Consider the following 13,652-nt stretch of genomic DNA (forward strand, 5'->3'; position numbering starts at 1 on the left):
ATGGTATGTTTATTTCTACGATATATTATTATCAAAGATAGTTTTTTTATAGGGTTGTCGTTGTTTTCTAGAGAAGTTTTATTATTTTTATTTAGAACCTTTTTATGTATTTTTAAGATATGCTTAGATATACGAAAATATGACCCGGTCACTATATAATTAAGGGTAGTCGACAACGCTTGGAGTTGTTGAATTGTGGCGTACCACAGAATCATCATAAAGCCCAACTGAGTCTGTGTATTTTAAAAGCTTATGAATAAACAATTCAAACTAAAAATAACTTAAAATGGATTTATTTTAAAATTTATTTTAGCAATATTTCGTAAAGGAGAACGTACTTTTTTCTATTTGTTGATGAGAGCGAGAAAAAAATACCTATATTTTCGATTGAAATTTTACCTTAAAAATTTCAGCTTCAGTCAAAGTTGTTGTCGAACGGTAATTTGACGTAAGAGCAGAGTCTAAGTTAAGTCTATATTTGAGTCCGTTTGCCTTTAACGTGACTACAGATGTTCAAATAATAGTACCGAACTTGTCGAAACTTCTGCGTCTAAAAACAGTTGGACTTATGGAATTGTAGCCTGAAATAGAAACAATATAGGTTCTAAATGAGGATATAATAGAAAGTCTTTTCCAAATTTCATTTCGCCGTTTTGATATTGAATGGAAATAACAATATAACAAATATCCTTTTGAATAACAAACTTTTAGGTATTTATATTTCTTTCATTCTTTTTTTTGTTTTCATTATTCTTATTTTGAGTGACTGTTATTGTGTGTTATATTGAAAATATGTTTTAATGTCATCAGGTAGTACATTAAGCTGCTAGTTTTAGTATATTAAATAGGGACTAATTAGCAATGTATAGTAAATGAAAACATTAGTGATTTATTGAAAATATGCATTAATAGACTTGTTTAAAAAAATATTTATATATATTTTATAAAAAACTAGAATAGTCAAAAAATTATAAGAATTAATTTGTTCATTATTTTTAAAATTAGAATGGATATACTTATACAATACGCTCCATGTGCATGTGAGTTGGATTTTCGTGTGAGATAGATATTATATATAGACGGTGCCTGTATCAACAACACAAAGATAATTTGATGCATCTGAGCGCTGAATGTTATCAAAAGCTGAGAACTATGTCCTGATAAAGTGTTTCCTAAACTCGTGGCTGCTACATCCGACATCATCAAAGGTTATATTGGACAAGTGCACTCTCGATTCCCTTAATCTCATAATACAATTGGACTAGAAATTTGACTTGAACTTACTTACTTATATTAACTATTTTTATACTAGGTATATGTCTACAGTTATTTTTTATTTGGCATATTAAAAAAAATCAAATCTCATTTCAATACATTGATAAATAAGGAATTAAAGGTTATATTAATGATAAAACAGCGTGGACTCAGTATTTGATGATTTCAAGGAAGGATATATATAAATTTAATTGTTAAACAGTTACTGCTCAGTTTCTTGCCAGTTTCTCTCGCTAGAATCTATTTTCCGGTGACCGATGGAACATTTACTTTTAATTCAACTCTATATAATGACGTTTAAAAATGGGTTAATGCGCTCTACATGAATAAAGAATGCCTGCTGCTGCTGACTGCTCAGTTTCTTGCCAGTTTCTCTCGGTAGAATCTATTTTCCGGTGACCGGTGGCACATTTACTTTTAATTCAACTCTACTATATAATGACGATTTAAAAATGATTTTATGCGCCCTACATGAATAAAGAACATTTTTTATTTTGGCCGACGCAGGGTTTTATACCATGATGGGGAATGCAGCCTTATAAACTAGGAACTACGAGAACGATGATATTGATATAGGGAGAAGCAAGGGTGTTACTGTGACAGCGAGTGTTTTGGCTCATATGTTTGCACAGTGATCCGTCATCAGTCTATGACTGATGCATATTTAGAGCACGCTGTAGTATTTTCTTGACATGCAATCTATATTCGAGATGAGTCGTTAAAGTATATAACATAATCATAGAATGCTCTTTGTGTATACCGTAACAATGTATTTAGTAGTTGAAATTGCCTCGATTTTCGACGTCAACGATGACCACGACCGCATTAATCGATTGCTTTAAAATGATTCCGTAAGAGATTTCTCGTTTGGTGACTCTGGTTGTAGTCATTAGTTACTCTTCAATATTCTTAAATATTAGGAATTAAATTCATCGACGAAATTTACTATATACATATAATATTAAAGAAAAATCTTCGCTAGATATTGTCTGCAGTGTAGTATTGTATACTAAAACCTTCTCTGCAACGTGCCACATCTTCTAGTATAAGCTTTATGTATCAAATAAACACAAAACTTAATTTATACTAGATGATGTATTTGGTTATTTTTTATTCAGTTAGGAAAACAAGGTCTCCTCTTCTATATATTACAATAAATTATTGAGTAGATAAATATAATCTTAATCACATAATTTGTGACCTAGGTTTGGCATTCAAATTAAAAAACATTTATTTATTTCAAGGGTTGCCGTTTGATTGCTATCATAATTCGTGTTATTAAAATCTTTTATCTCACTCAAATACGTGAACAATTGCAGATCCAGTGCATTGATAATGGAGGTCGTTTCACATAAGATTTTAATAACACGAATTATGATAGCAATCAAACAGCAACCCTTGAAATAAATAAATGTTTTTTAATTTGAATATAACCCAGGTCACAAATTATGTGATTAAGATTATATTTATCTACTCAATAATCTATTGTAATTAAACTTCAAAACAAGCACATCACTTATGAAATCAAATTTCAACAAACAAACCTAAAACTAAGTTTGCATTGTACAACTATCTAACATAAACTATAACGAGAAATGTTTCAAATTAGTGATGTTTGTAGTTTTGGATATTAGTTAAAAGGTAAACATAAATTAAATTAACTATTTGTCACATTTTGAATACCAGAATGTTAATATTGCGTGACTTTGTGTATGGCGGCCGGCGGAAGCAGCCGAGCTCTTTCGTGAGCTTTCGGTGCATAAATTACTTTCAATTCATCCGCCGAGTTTGTGTTCAAACGTCCCTCATCAAACAAATAATTTGTCAGCGCCATTAATATTAATGCATCGTTAACATTAAGAAATCGCTACTGTTTTAGTAATGGAGGCGATTGTTGTGAGTCATAATGCTGTGCCTTGTGGTTGTTTCAGTCAGACCTAAAGGTCGCCACGGTAGGGTGAGCTAAACGAATTATGTAATTGAACACTATACGTTAGATATATTTAGTCGTAACAGTCTGTAAACGTCCCACAGCTGGGCTTTAAACTTTTAAAAATAATGTGAAGATTTAAGCGTTCTATCCACCAGGCCGCCTGGGCTCATCTTAAGTTATCTCATATTTAATCTTAGTTTCAGTTTACAGCAAACAGAATTGAAAATATATCTTCATAGAAGTCAATTCTTGTTTGCACAAAATTTCTTTATCATAATTCATATTTTATTATTAAAAATATTATTGCATATAAATTAAAAAAACTGAGTCAGTTTACGCATAAATAATAATGCATACTATATTGCAACCATTTTATTAGCTTAAAAGCTCTAATTACATAATGTATGAACATGAAAATGCTTTTACGTTTTCGTAATTTCACTTAATACTGGAACAATGTGTTTTATTCAGTGATGATATTACCTCGGACGTGACTACTTATTTATAACAACGTGAAAACTAATTAATTAATTATGTTCGGACTTATTTTATAAAAAAAATCGATTGAAATTAAATTAGCGTATTTATTCAACGTCGAAAGCAATACAGCTCAGAGAACATCACTATAATTAAAGGGGAATTAGTAACAAATTATTGCTGATGTCGGTGGGGTACAATGGCCAGGGAGGGACGCCTCTCATTAGTGTACGCTAAGCCCACGTTGCCTCGACCCAGTAGACTTGCATTATTCATGCAGGCATATTGCATCGTTGCATCTATGTATTATTAAAGTACGTTTTTTATCAGACCAAACAAATGACAGGCTGTCGTGTTTAAATTGCTCACATACAGATTCTGCTGCACTTTTTGCTCGTTGGTAATTACGACTGATAAAAAGGAATGTACATTATTTTAGTATCATAATTTTTTATACGGAAAAACTAGGCAGCATAATGCGATATGCAATTATGAATAATTATTTAAAGTCGATTTTATTTCGAATAAACGATGTTGGAAGATTTATAATATGATATTCATGAATAAAATACGAGTCTTTTTTTAAATGTTACATGAATGCATAAGCAATGAAATATTTACTAACCACTTTTCAATTAATTTCCACGTGTTCTCAATGTAATTATTAATTTTTTTTATTGATTGATCACAACTATTAAAAAATAAGTAATAATAAATGTACAATGCAATCATTGACTGTAATTAGATACATACGCTTTACTGTTTGAAGATTTTTTATGTGCTGCCGTTACTAAAAAGAGCCTCATACTAACCTCCTTACTAATAAATGCTGTAGGAGTTTTATAGTTTATATTATGATGCCGTGTTTTTTTCTTTTGTACGAGTAAGCTTTGGTTTGAATTTAACTGCTATACAACTTCGCTAACAAGAACGTGAGAACGTTGACCAATAGAACAATGAATATTTATATTCAAATATTTATTTATATAAGTTAATTTAAAACTTTTTTTTTTACTATTTTCCGGCTTGATTTTCGTAATTCGTTATGCGCTCTACTGAATGAGTCTTAAATTCAAAATTCGTAAACTCAGATTTGTTTTTTAATTCTTTTTACAAAGTTTCATTCCCCATTTACCCTTTGGGTTGATGAGTTTTTGAAAGCATTGTAACATCTGTCTTTTACTCATAAACATAAGACTAAACATGGAAGCTTCTAAGTTCTAAAAATTAGAAAATTCTGTACATTTCATCCCAAGCTTCATCCTCTTAGGTGAAGAATTTTGAAAAACGCTTCGATAACTTTGAAAAACAGTTGCTAAAGTGTTTTTCCAAATTGAATTCATCGTCAGAAGCCTAAATACTGATTTCCATATTAGGAAAAATCAACAAAATGTTCATACAAACTATCATTCTCCACTTAACCCTCTTAGGAGATTAATTATTATACATCCTACCTTGGTACTTGCAACACCCCCATTTCGTAACTAATCTTTGCAAAATTTAATCGTATTTGATCACCTAAACGAATGCCGTGAGTTATTGAGCTATCATATAATTTTAAAATGTATTAAAAAGTTTTTTTTTTTTACAATATAACAAATTTTATGTCTAATACCTGTTTATCCTTAATATTCGTTTTCGTATTCGATTTGGTACAAGTTCTCACTTTGATTTTTAATATTAGTATAGCACAAAGAATAATGTAAAAAAATAATCGTGTATCACTTTAAGCTGTGTAATATTCTTTTGAATTTCAATAGAAACATGCTATAGAAACCAATTATTTTGCTAGCGCTTAATATTTCAAATGATTATTAAATTAAAAAAGTAAATAAATCGTTAAAGATAGTAATATGCTTTAATTTAATTTTAAAATGTTTTAAAATTAGAAGCTATTACGATGAAACATATCAGACACAGAATAAACAGCGAACATGGCAGTAGTAATTAGTCTATACCTCGGATGCCTTTTCAAATCCAACTTGGAAGCAGAATTATTGTACACCATTTTGGGATGCGAGACCCGGTGGCGGACTGCAATATTTTTTTATTCATTATTTACACATTACTATTACTGGGAAATCCTTGTGTGCGAATTTTGACTATTTTTTACTTGTAAAAAAGTTTGAAGATTTTCTATTTGTGTTTAATATCGGATTTCTTTGCATTCATTTTAAATATCGAATATTTTTACTATACCAAAAATATTGAATAAAATGATTGTTAATATTTAGATATAATTTATTTTCAGTTTAGCGTATATGAATTCTTGAAATTAATTTACCTACAATCACTACTTAAAACCTATCTTTTGCCTAAAGCTATTGTTCGTTCCGCCATTCGGGTAACATAAGTTTATTGCGTGCTATTTTTTAATCAATAACCGATTTATTCTTCTAACATTTATTTAATAAGCTAACCGAATTATTCTTAACTGTGCTAAAGAGCTAACGCATCATACTGCTCTGGGTATTTTTTATGAGGTTTATTTCAATATTTCTATAAATATTATTTATTAAATGAGACATTTGAAATGAACGATATTTATTTCGATAAGGATTAATAATCTGTGACAATTAAACTAAACTACTACTTTTGTTGTCAGATTTTTCCCTTATTTCCTTATTCCAATACAAATGATCATTGTGAGTGGGTTATCTTATAGAAAAGACGTACAAATATGTATATGCGTTCACTGACTCTTTTGTATATATTTTTCGCGTCTCTATTTTCGCGTATCTATTATATTCGATTCAAAGGACCATTTATAATTAGGTGGTCGATTTATAAAAAGAAATCTTGTCATTCAAATTCAGTTTTAATAATATATTTTTGTAGAGTCGACCTAAACTCAGAAACTAAACGCCAAGATATTACGTTAGTACAACAGCAGATGTAAAATTAACATATAAGAATGATAATGCCCATTTCTATGTGCATTCTGCCTTGCTTAAAATAGAATTGTTATACTTTTGTATGGAACCCCTATTCAATAATCCGAATGAACGTTTAATGCTGTCAAATGGAAGAAGCATGTATTGGGTAGCTCAAGCCCAGAAAAGAGAGCAGTACTCCATTTGAGATGTGGATGAATTATCGTCTTGTTAAGGTTTAGGCGATGTTGAACACATATTATTTCTTATTCCCCGAAAGATTTGGTATTAGGAAAACTCCTCGAATATGAATTTAAATTACATGGTGTTTACGTAAGGAGAAATGTATTCTAAACTTCATACTTAACATATTTTTCTTCATACTTATAAATGAAAACCATATCGGTTGATAAAGTTTCGCTAATAATTTATTAATTTTTACTTAGAAGATAAAAATGTTAATGTTAAGACTAGCTTAAAGATAAAGGTGAGCTACATTTTAAATTGTACGACTTATTGGACGAATACCATATATGTACATAGAAAATTTACTTTACATAGCTTAATAGTTAATAGTTCAGGAGATAGCACATCATTTACATGTAGTTGTATGCCAAATTACGCAATAACTTAAAGTACGTCTTCTGTATGTAACTGAAATGTTTAAGTGGTTCTTAATCGAGGCTGTTATGTAGATTTAATAGGGTTAGCACTGCTAAGTTATTAAAGTAGTGAATTTGCGGCTACATTTCATTTTGTGTTTATCGACAAAACTTCGTAAGCAAATTTTCATGATTTGGAATAGTTCGACCCAACTTTGGGACGTACGTAAATAGTTAATTATGTAAAATTAGATTTTCCGCAAAGTGGCCGTTGAATATAAATAGATTTTTTTATTGATTTGATTTATTGAGTTTTAATTAAGTAAAATAATAAGTGAGGTAATTACCAAGGAAATGTAACTTTTCAATAAGATGACGTGTAATTAAATTTATTTATTCAAGCTTGGTCTTTCAGCGAAATCATCATTAAATAATATGCAACTTATAGCCTTATTCATATAAATACACGAGTTGATGAAAATTAGATTGGCGTAACAAACTTACAAAAATAATAAGGATTACGCTTATAGTTATTTAATTAACAAATCATGTAAATACGAAAGCCTCAATTTATTCGTTCCGTTGTTTTAGGGGAATTTTACATCAAAACCAAAGGCGGTACGGAGAAGCTATCAAAAGTTTCGAAAGGGCAATTTATTTTCGACCTTCCATGGCTTGTAAGTATAAATACGGAAAATAATGTACTGTACGTTTTTATTTATCAAAATATTTGATTTAGAACTTCATTCGGCTAAATTGATTGTCTGTCTAACTTTTTGAAATATTGATTAATTATAATATAACTTTTAGTGGCATATGTGAATCTCGGTACATCATTAATGGCGGATGGGCGACTGGCCGAAGCCGCAAGTGCACTACGTGCTGGAGCACGTGCTGACGGCGTGCGCGTTCGAGACAGGCGCGAGCATGAAGCGGCCCGCGTGTCTGCATTGGTTCAACTAGCATCCCTACATACGCAGAGAGGACACTGGCACAAAGCGCTCTCAGCTTACAAGGATGCTCTGCAAATATTACCCGACACGAACGCGCCAATAGTTGGCTGGACGCGACACGTATGTCCTATTGAAATCTTTGTTCTGGCTTGAAGCCAAAAAATTTTACGGCTATTTTAATACAACAAAAGTTCTAGCACAAAGCTTAATTAGCGATTTAAAGTCTTCCAGATTCATATTGTATGAAGCATGTGATTTTCTTTTTGTTACCTAGAATGTGCTGTCAATGGCGAGTGAAATATATATGCAGTTGCATCAATGGCCGCAGGCTGAACACAGCATTCTATCCGCTCTGGCTCTGGCTCCGAATCATGTGGAAACATACATCACTCTCGCACAGATGCTCGCTAGAAATGTGAGCGTTGTACTATATTAATTAATTTTGAAATAAACCGTTCAACATTTTTCTTGAATGATCTGATCAAAGTTAGATTTACGAATTTGATTAAACACTGAACGTTGATCATGTTTTGCCTCATCAGCCTCAATAAACCAATCAGAGTAAAGTAATAAATCTAACATTAATCAACGTTTTAATAATTGAAGTTTAGATAAAATGAAAAATAAATCTCGTTCGATGCTTGTTGATATATATAAGTATTTAATATTAAACAGGAAAGCAGAAGTTCGGAGGCAGAACTTTGGTTCAAAAAAGCACTCTCATTAGCACCTACAGACCCATTAGTTCGAGACAAGTTTGGTAAGAATTATTATCATTAAAATAAAGTATATTTCAGAAATTAATAACTTCATTTCTTAGTTAAGTATTTGCTTTGCTAATAATGTTATTAATTATATAGCAAAGTACTTTAATAAAGGTTTTTATACTTTAGTATTTATGCAATGGGAAAAGTAAAGTAACCCTGTCAGTAAAGAAGTCCTGGAGCTTATTTAAAAACGTCCCATGCTTTGGTGGAATACACATGTGGCAGATATTCATCCCGTACATGCCTCACGATGTTTGATTTCTTCAACGTAGAGTACGAGATTAATTATATGCACAAATTATTTAGATTCAGTCTCACACCCAGTATTTACCCCGACAGAGAACTTAAAATTTCTTCATATTTAAAATGTATATTTAAATGTAGTCGATGGCGATACAGATATATTGTAATAATAATCGTCAACACGAATACGACGATAATTATTTAATTGAATCACGAAATTGAAATGAAAGGAATTCTGGGGATTTTTATATAAAAAAATATTGTTAATCAGGCATGTTTTTGAGATCGCAACGGAGACTACGGGAGTCCGCCGAACAGTTTGTAGAGGCGGCTCGACTATCACCAAAAGACAGTGTACGAGCTGCGTCTGCGGCACGTGCGTTGAGAGATGCGCGACGTTGCCGCTCAGCGGAGCGGTGGTACGCACGGGCTGTAGAATTAAGTCCAGAGGTAGGTATTATAAATAATTGCAGATTTTTCGTTTCACATTTGTTTTTGTAGAATCTGATGCTGTATTTTAGTATGGAGTTGCAAAGCAGAATTTAATGAAAATGAGTATAAAACAAATATAATATAATATAATAATATAATTATTCTATTAATATTTATAGAAACAACTGCCACATGGTCAATTGGATATTAAAGCTTCTATGTATCCCGCAAATAAAAAATGGGTTTTTATTCTGAAATTGTTAATATATAGAGTTTGGAAGTTGGTAGTACTGCTAGTAAGGACTGCATCTTGTGCCTCAGAAATCACGTCGGTAATAAGCTCGTAAGAGCTACGCTTAAACTCTTTTTGGTCATGTCGGATCCCCGTCCCAGTGGATTATGAGAGTGAAAGATTAATATATAGAAAACGAACTTGTGCTTGCGGACACGTTTGTACAATTTATAGAACCTTTAGAAGGTTCGTTGCAGCGGAGGATATTATCATCATACACTCGAAACTGATTTTATAATTTTAAAATAATGATCCGTTCCATATTATATTCCTTTTCTTCTACTGGTGATTTATTAAAGAGTGGCCGTGTACCCGATGGGACATCCCATAGGAAATATCATACTACTAAGTATTAGTCTTTTTTTTCTAATTTGCAATAGACAAACTACCATTTATTTTCATCCCCAATTTAATCTCTTATAGGTAGAGCGCTGCTTATAGGTAGAGCGCGCTTGGATAAAAGATTCACTTCCAAAATTCAAACGTTGTGAAAAGGTGAAATTATATACAAAACTTTCATCCCCAATTTCCCATTTTTAAGGAATAAATATTCAAATACTGCATAACAACTATCTCCTAATCATAAATAAAACCAAAACACCGGTTTTTGTATTTTAAAGATTGCAAAAATGTGAACTTTTATACTAACTTTCATCCTTAATATTGGGTGATAAATTTTCAAAAAATAAATAAATAGTATAAATATTGGGTTGGCGGAGACTTATGCCTAAACTTCGATTTCCATATTTTATACTTGAAAAAATGAGAATACAAACTTTAATCATAATTTTCTCTCTGGTTGGTTGGGTAATGTTATGAATTTCTAAAAAAAGTTTATCTTTAATTCAAAATACGAATTTTCACATTTCTATCATCCCTAGTAAACATTTTCTATACAAGCTTTTAAACGCCATTTAATCCCCTTAGGAGATTAAATGATGGGGGATGAAAGTTTCCATTACGGAATTCATGTGTAAAATTTCATTCGGTTAAACCAACCGGCTTAGGCCATGCGTTGTATGTCAGTCAGTCATTAAGTACGAAGATACATTTAGACATTTCGGACATGCCCTATTGAATTTGCAATGCAACATTTTTATACGATACATTCTTCAGGCGTGACTCGCAACTGCTTAGGTTATTTTGTTTTTATTTGATCTTTTAGATTAAATTAATTAAAATACCTATGTCTAGTAATTCTTAGTTTAAATATAATCTGTTATTAATATATTCCGCGTTATCAAAAGGTAAACATCGATCTTAACGACTTCGAACGATATGCGTTTGTTTTTTGAACCTTTCCATTATACAAATAAGCAACCTTGTTATAATGTATGATTTATTACAGGATGCGGAATATCACTCGAATCTGGGTGCAATCTTGCATCTTAATGGGAAATATGTGGCAGCCGCCACTTCATATCGACGGGCTCTGCAGTTGAAGCCTAATGATGAAATCACTATTACAAATTTAAAACGAGTGCGAACACTAATGAGCAATCAACGAAAGAAATAAATATAATATGTTATATATCCTTTGAATACGTGAAATATAGGATGTCAATTGCCAAAACGTAGACTATATTTATTTTGTAAAGTATATTTTGTGTTATTTTGTCCTGACATTTTTATGAATATGTTTTTGCCTTGAGCAAATATAAAATATGTCTTAATTTTATGAACTTATATTTATGCAATATACCCATCTTTGATTATAATCAGATAAGTACCAAAAATATCTTATTTCGTTTTTATAACCAATCTTAATCGTACTTTGTGAATGTCTTTGCCTCGTTTGCTTCGTATTACTATGTTGTTAAAATTTTTCTTACTGTGATATTTTTTGGTGATGTTATATAAGTAAATACGCTTCTTGACAAAATGATGTTTTGTGTGAAATGTCATTATTGATTTATTTTATTATTCTTTTACATATAGGACTGGATATATCGAAACCTTTAATCTTAATTTTAAAACTATTCTTAATAAAAATGCTAGTAGTCAATATTACAATCGTTAAGTATGAGCATACCTTTACAATTATTTAAAAAATCCAATGACCACTTCAAAATTTCTAAACTTTTTTTTATCTAAAATTTTTTACGGTAAATATGTAACTATAATATTGGAAAAACTTAATGCCAAATACGTTGTACCTTTAAACATATTAACCGTAAAAGTTTTCGCGAAATAGTATCGGGTCCCTATATAATATACTAAAGCATAAGTACCTATATATATACCATATAAGTGTTAAGAAACTGTATATCAAAAAGGAATAATAATAATTAGACATAATATTCAATTAAATCAATAATCTCCGTAAAAACGAAATAAATGCACCAAGGGATTTCAATTTTATTAATATGCATAATTTTTATCTTTACTTCCGATACATTTTATCTTGAGGTACTAAACTAAACAACGCTATAGATAGTAGTTAGGATTGTAAATAGACAGATAATGAGACAATTTTATACGCCTGAAATAAAGTATTTTAATGAGGGATTAATTAATTCAACTGTTTCCTAATTACTGTCAATCAATCTTGTTAAGAATTTGTTTTGTCTTCCAATACGATTTGTTTTTGGTTAATTAATTTAAATAATGAAGATAAGATTTTATGTCAAAGACTAGTGTATATTTTGTTTCATTTATAATGTAATTGTAATATAATAATATAAAATTTATTTGCGCAATCGATATATTGCTTAGAAAAAGTCATCGAGAAATTATTTAACGACGTTGCTTAATAAAATAAAGATTACTACATTTTCGATATGTTACTTTAAGATAACTAAAACTTTGTTTATTTAATTATAAGTTTCGTGTATTGTCAATAAAAATATGATCAGTGATACTATTTCTGATTTTTAATCGACTAATCAATTTCTTAAGGTCAATTTGTATTACTTAACTAATTCACCTTTTCATAAACTATACTTTGGTCAATGTTAAAGTGACGTTATGCATTTCTGTTAGCGTTTGGTTGCGTCCAGTCTCGTTCACAAACAATACTTAAGTTATCCCATCCTATCGCTATGCGAACGCACTATTTCGTACCGATCTACGATTGATCCATTTGCGTTGTATAATTCCTGTTGTATTGATTTGACAGCTGTTATTGGGTATGAAGCAATTTAATTAATGTGAGAATTTTTTAGAAGTTGAAACAGTTTAATTGTAATTCAAAGTATAGTTTTTGAATATGGGCCTGGAATTAATCAAATTTTTACTTATATTGTGTGTTTATTATTTTACATGAAGTCTGAAACATATCTATTTCAAGTTTACTTATAAATAATCGACAGAATGATTGTTAATTCGTATTATAATTGTAAAATAAAATTGTTGTAAATAAATGGTGTTAAAGTTATTGTCATACATAGCTGATAAAGTTTAAATATTGATCTCTAATAATTCTATTTTTTGTCATTTTCTTCTCACACCTGTGACAATAAATATAAATTACGCTTTTTAGTAATAGATGAATGCCAAATGAAGTTTTTTTTCTCTGAATTTTCGTTTGTAAAACGCAAATAATATCGTATTTACCTACTATCTTTGAAAGTCGATGCGATATAAAATTTTATTTTTGTCTATATATTTTTCAAACATTTTTTCTAACCGAAGACCGAATAAAAACGCAATCTGTAAAAAAAAAAACAATCGCTGTTTTTAAAAATCGAACATAGAAAAAGACTAATAATATCCACAAACTTATATTACATTTACATTCGTGTATTTTATATTATCGTCATCGTTAAGGAAATTAGATTTTGTTTGAAGGACGGTATTAAATGAA

General features: G+C 30.3%; 1 protein-coding gene across 1 annotated transcript in view; it reads left to right on the forward strand.

Annotated features, from left to right (window-relative positions):
* LOC125066283 (protein O-mannosyl-transferase TMTC1-like) overlaps positions 1–11,473 on the forward strand; it is a 112,283-nt gene extending 100,810 nt beyond the window's left edge. The window contains exons 6-11 of the mRNA XM_047674305.1: positions 7,752–7,837; positions 7,971–8,233; positions 8,388–8,528; positions 8,789–8,873; positions 9,395–9,573; positions 11,196–11,473. Of these exons, the coding sequence (XP_047530261.1) occupies positions 7,752–7,837; positions 7,971–8,233; positions 8,388–8,528; positions 8,789–8,873; positions 9,395–9,573; positions 11,196–11,363 (922 nt within the window). The 3' untranslated portion in view covers positions 11,364–11,473. The remainder of the gene's footprint in view (positions 1–7,751; positions 7,838–7,970; positions 8,234–8,387; positions 8,529–8,788; positions 8,874–9,394; positions 9,574–11,195) is intronic.
* Positions 11,474–13,652: the final 2,179 nt, after the last annotated feature.

The sequence above is a fragment of the Vanessa atalanta genome, chromosome 9 (genome assembly GCF_905147765.1).
Source record: "Vanessa atalanta chromosome 9, ilVanAtal1.2, whole genome shotgun sequence".
Lineage (NCBI taxonomy): Eukaryota > Metazoa > Arthropoda > Insecta > Lepidoptera > Nymphalidae > Vanessa > Vanessa atalanta.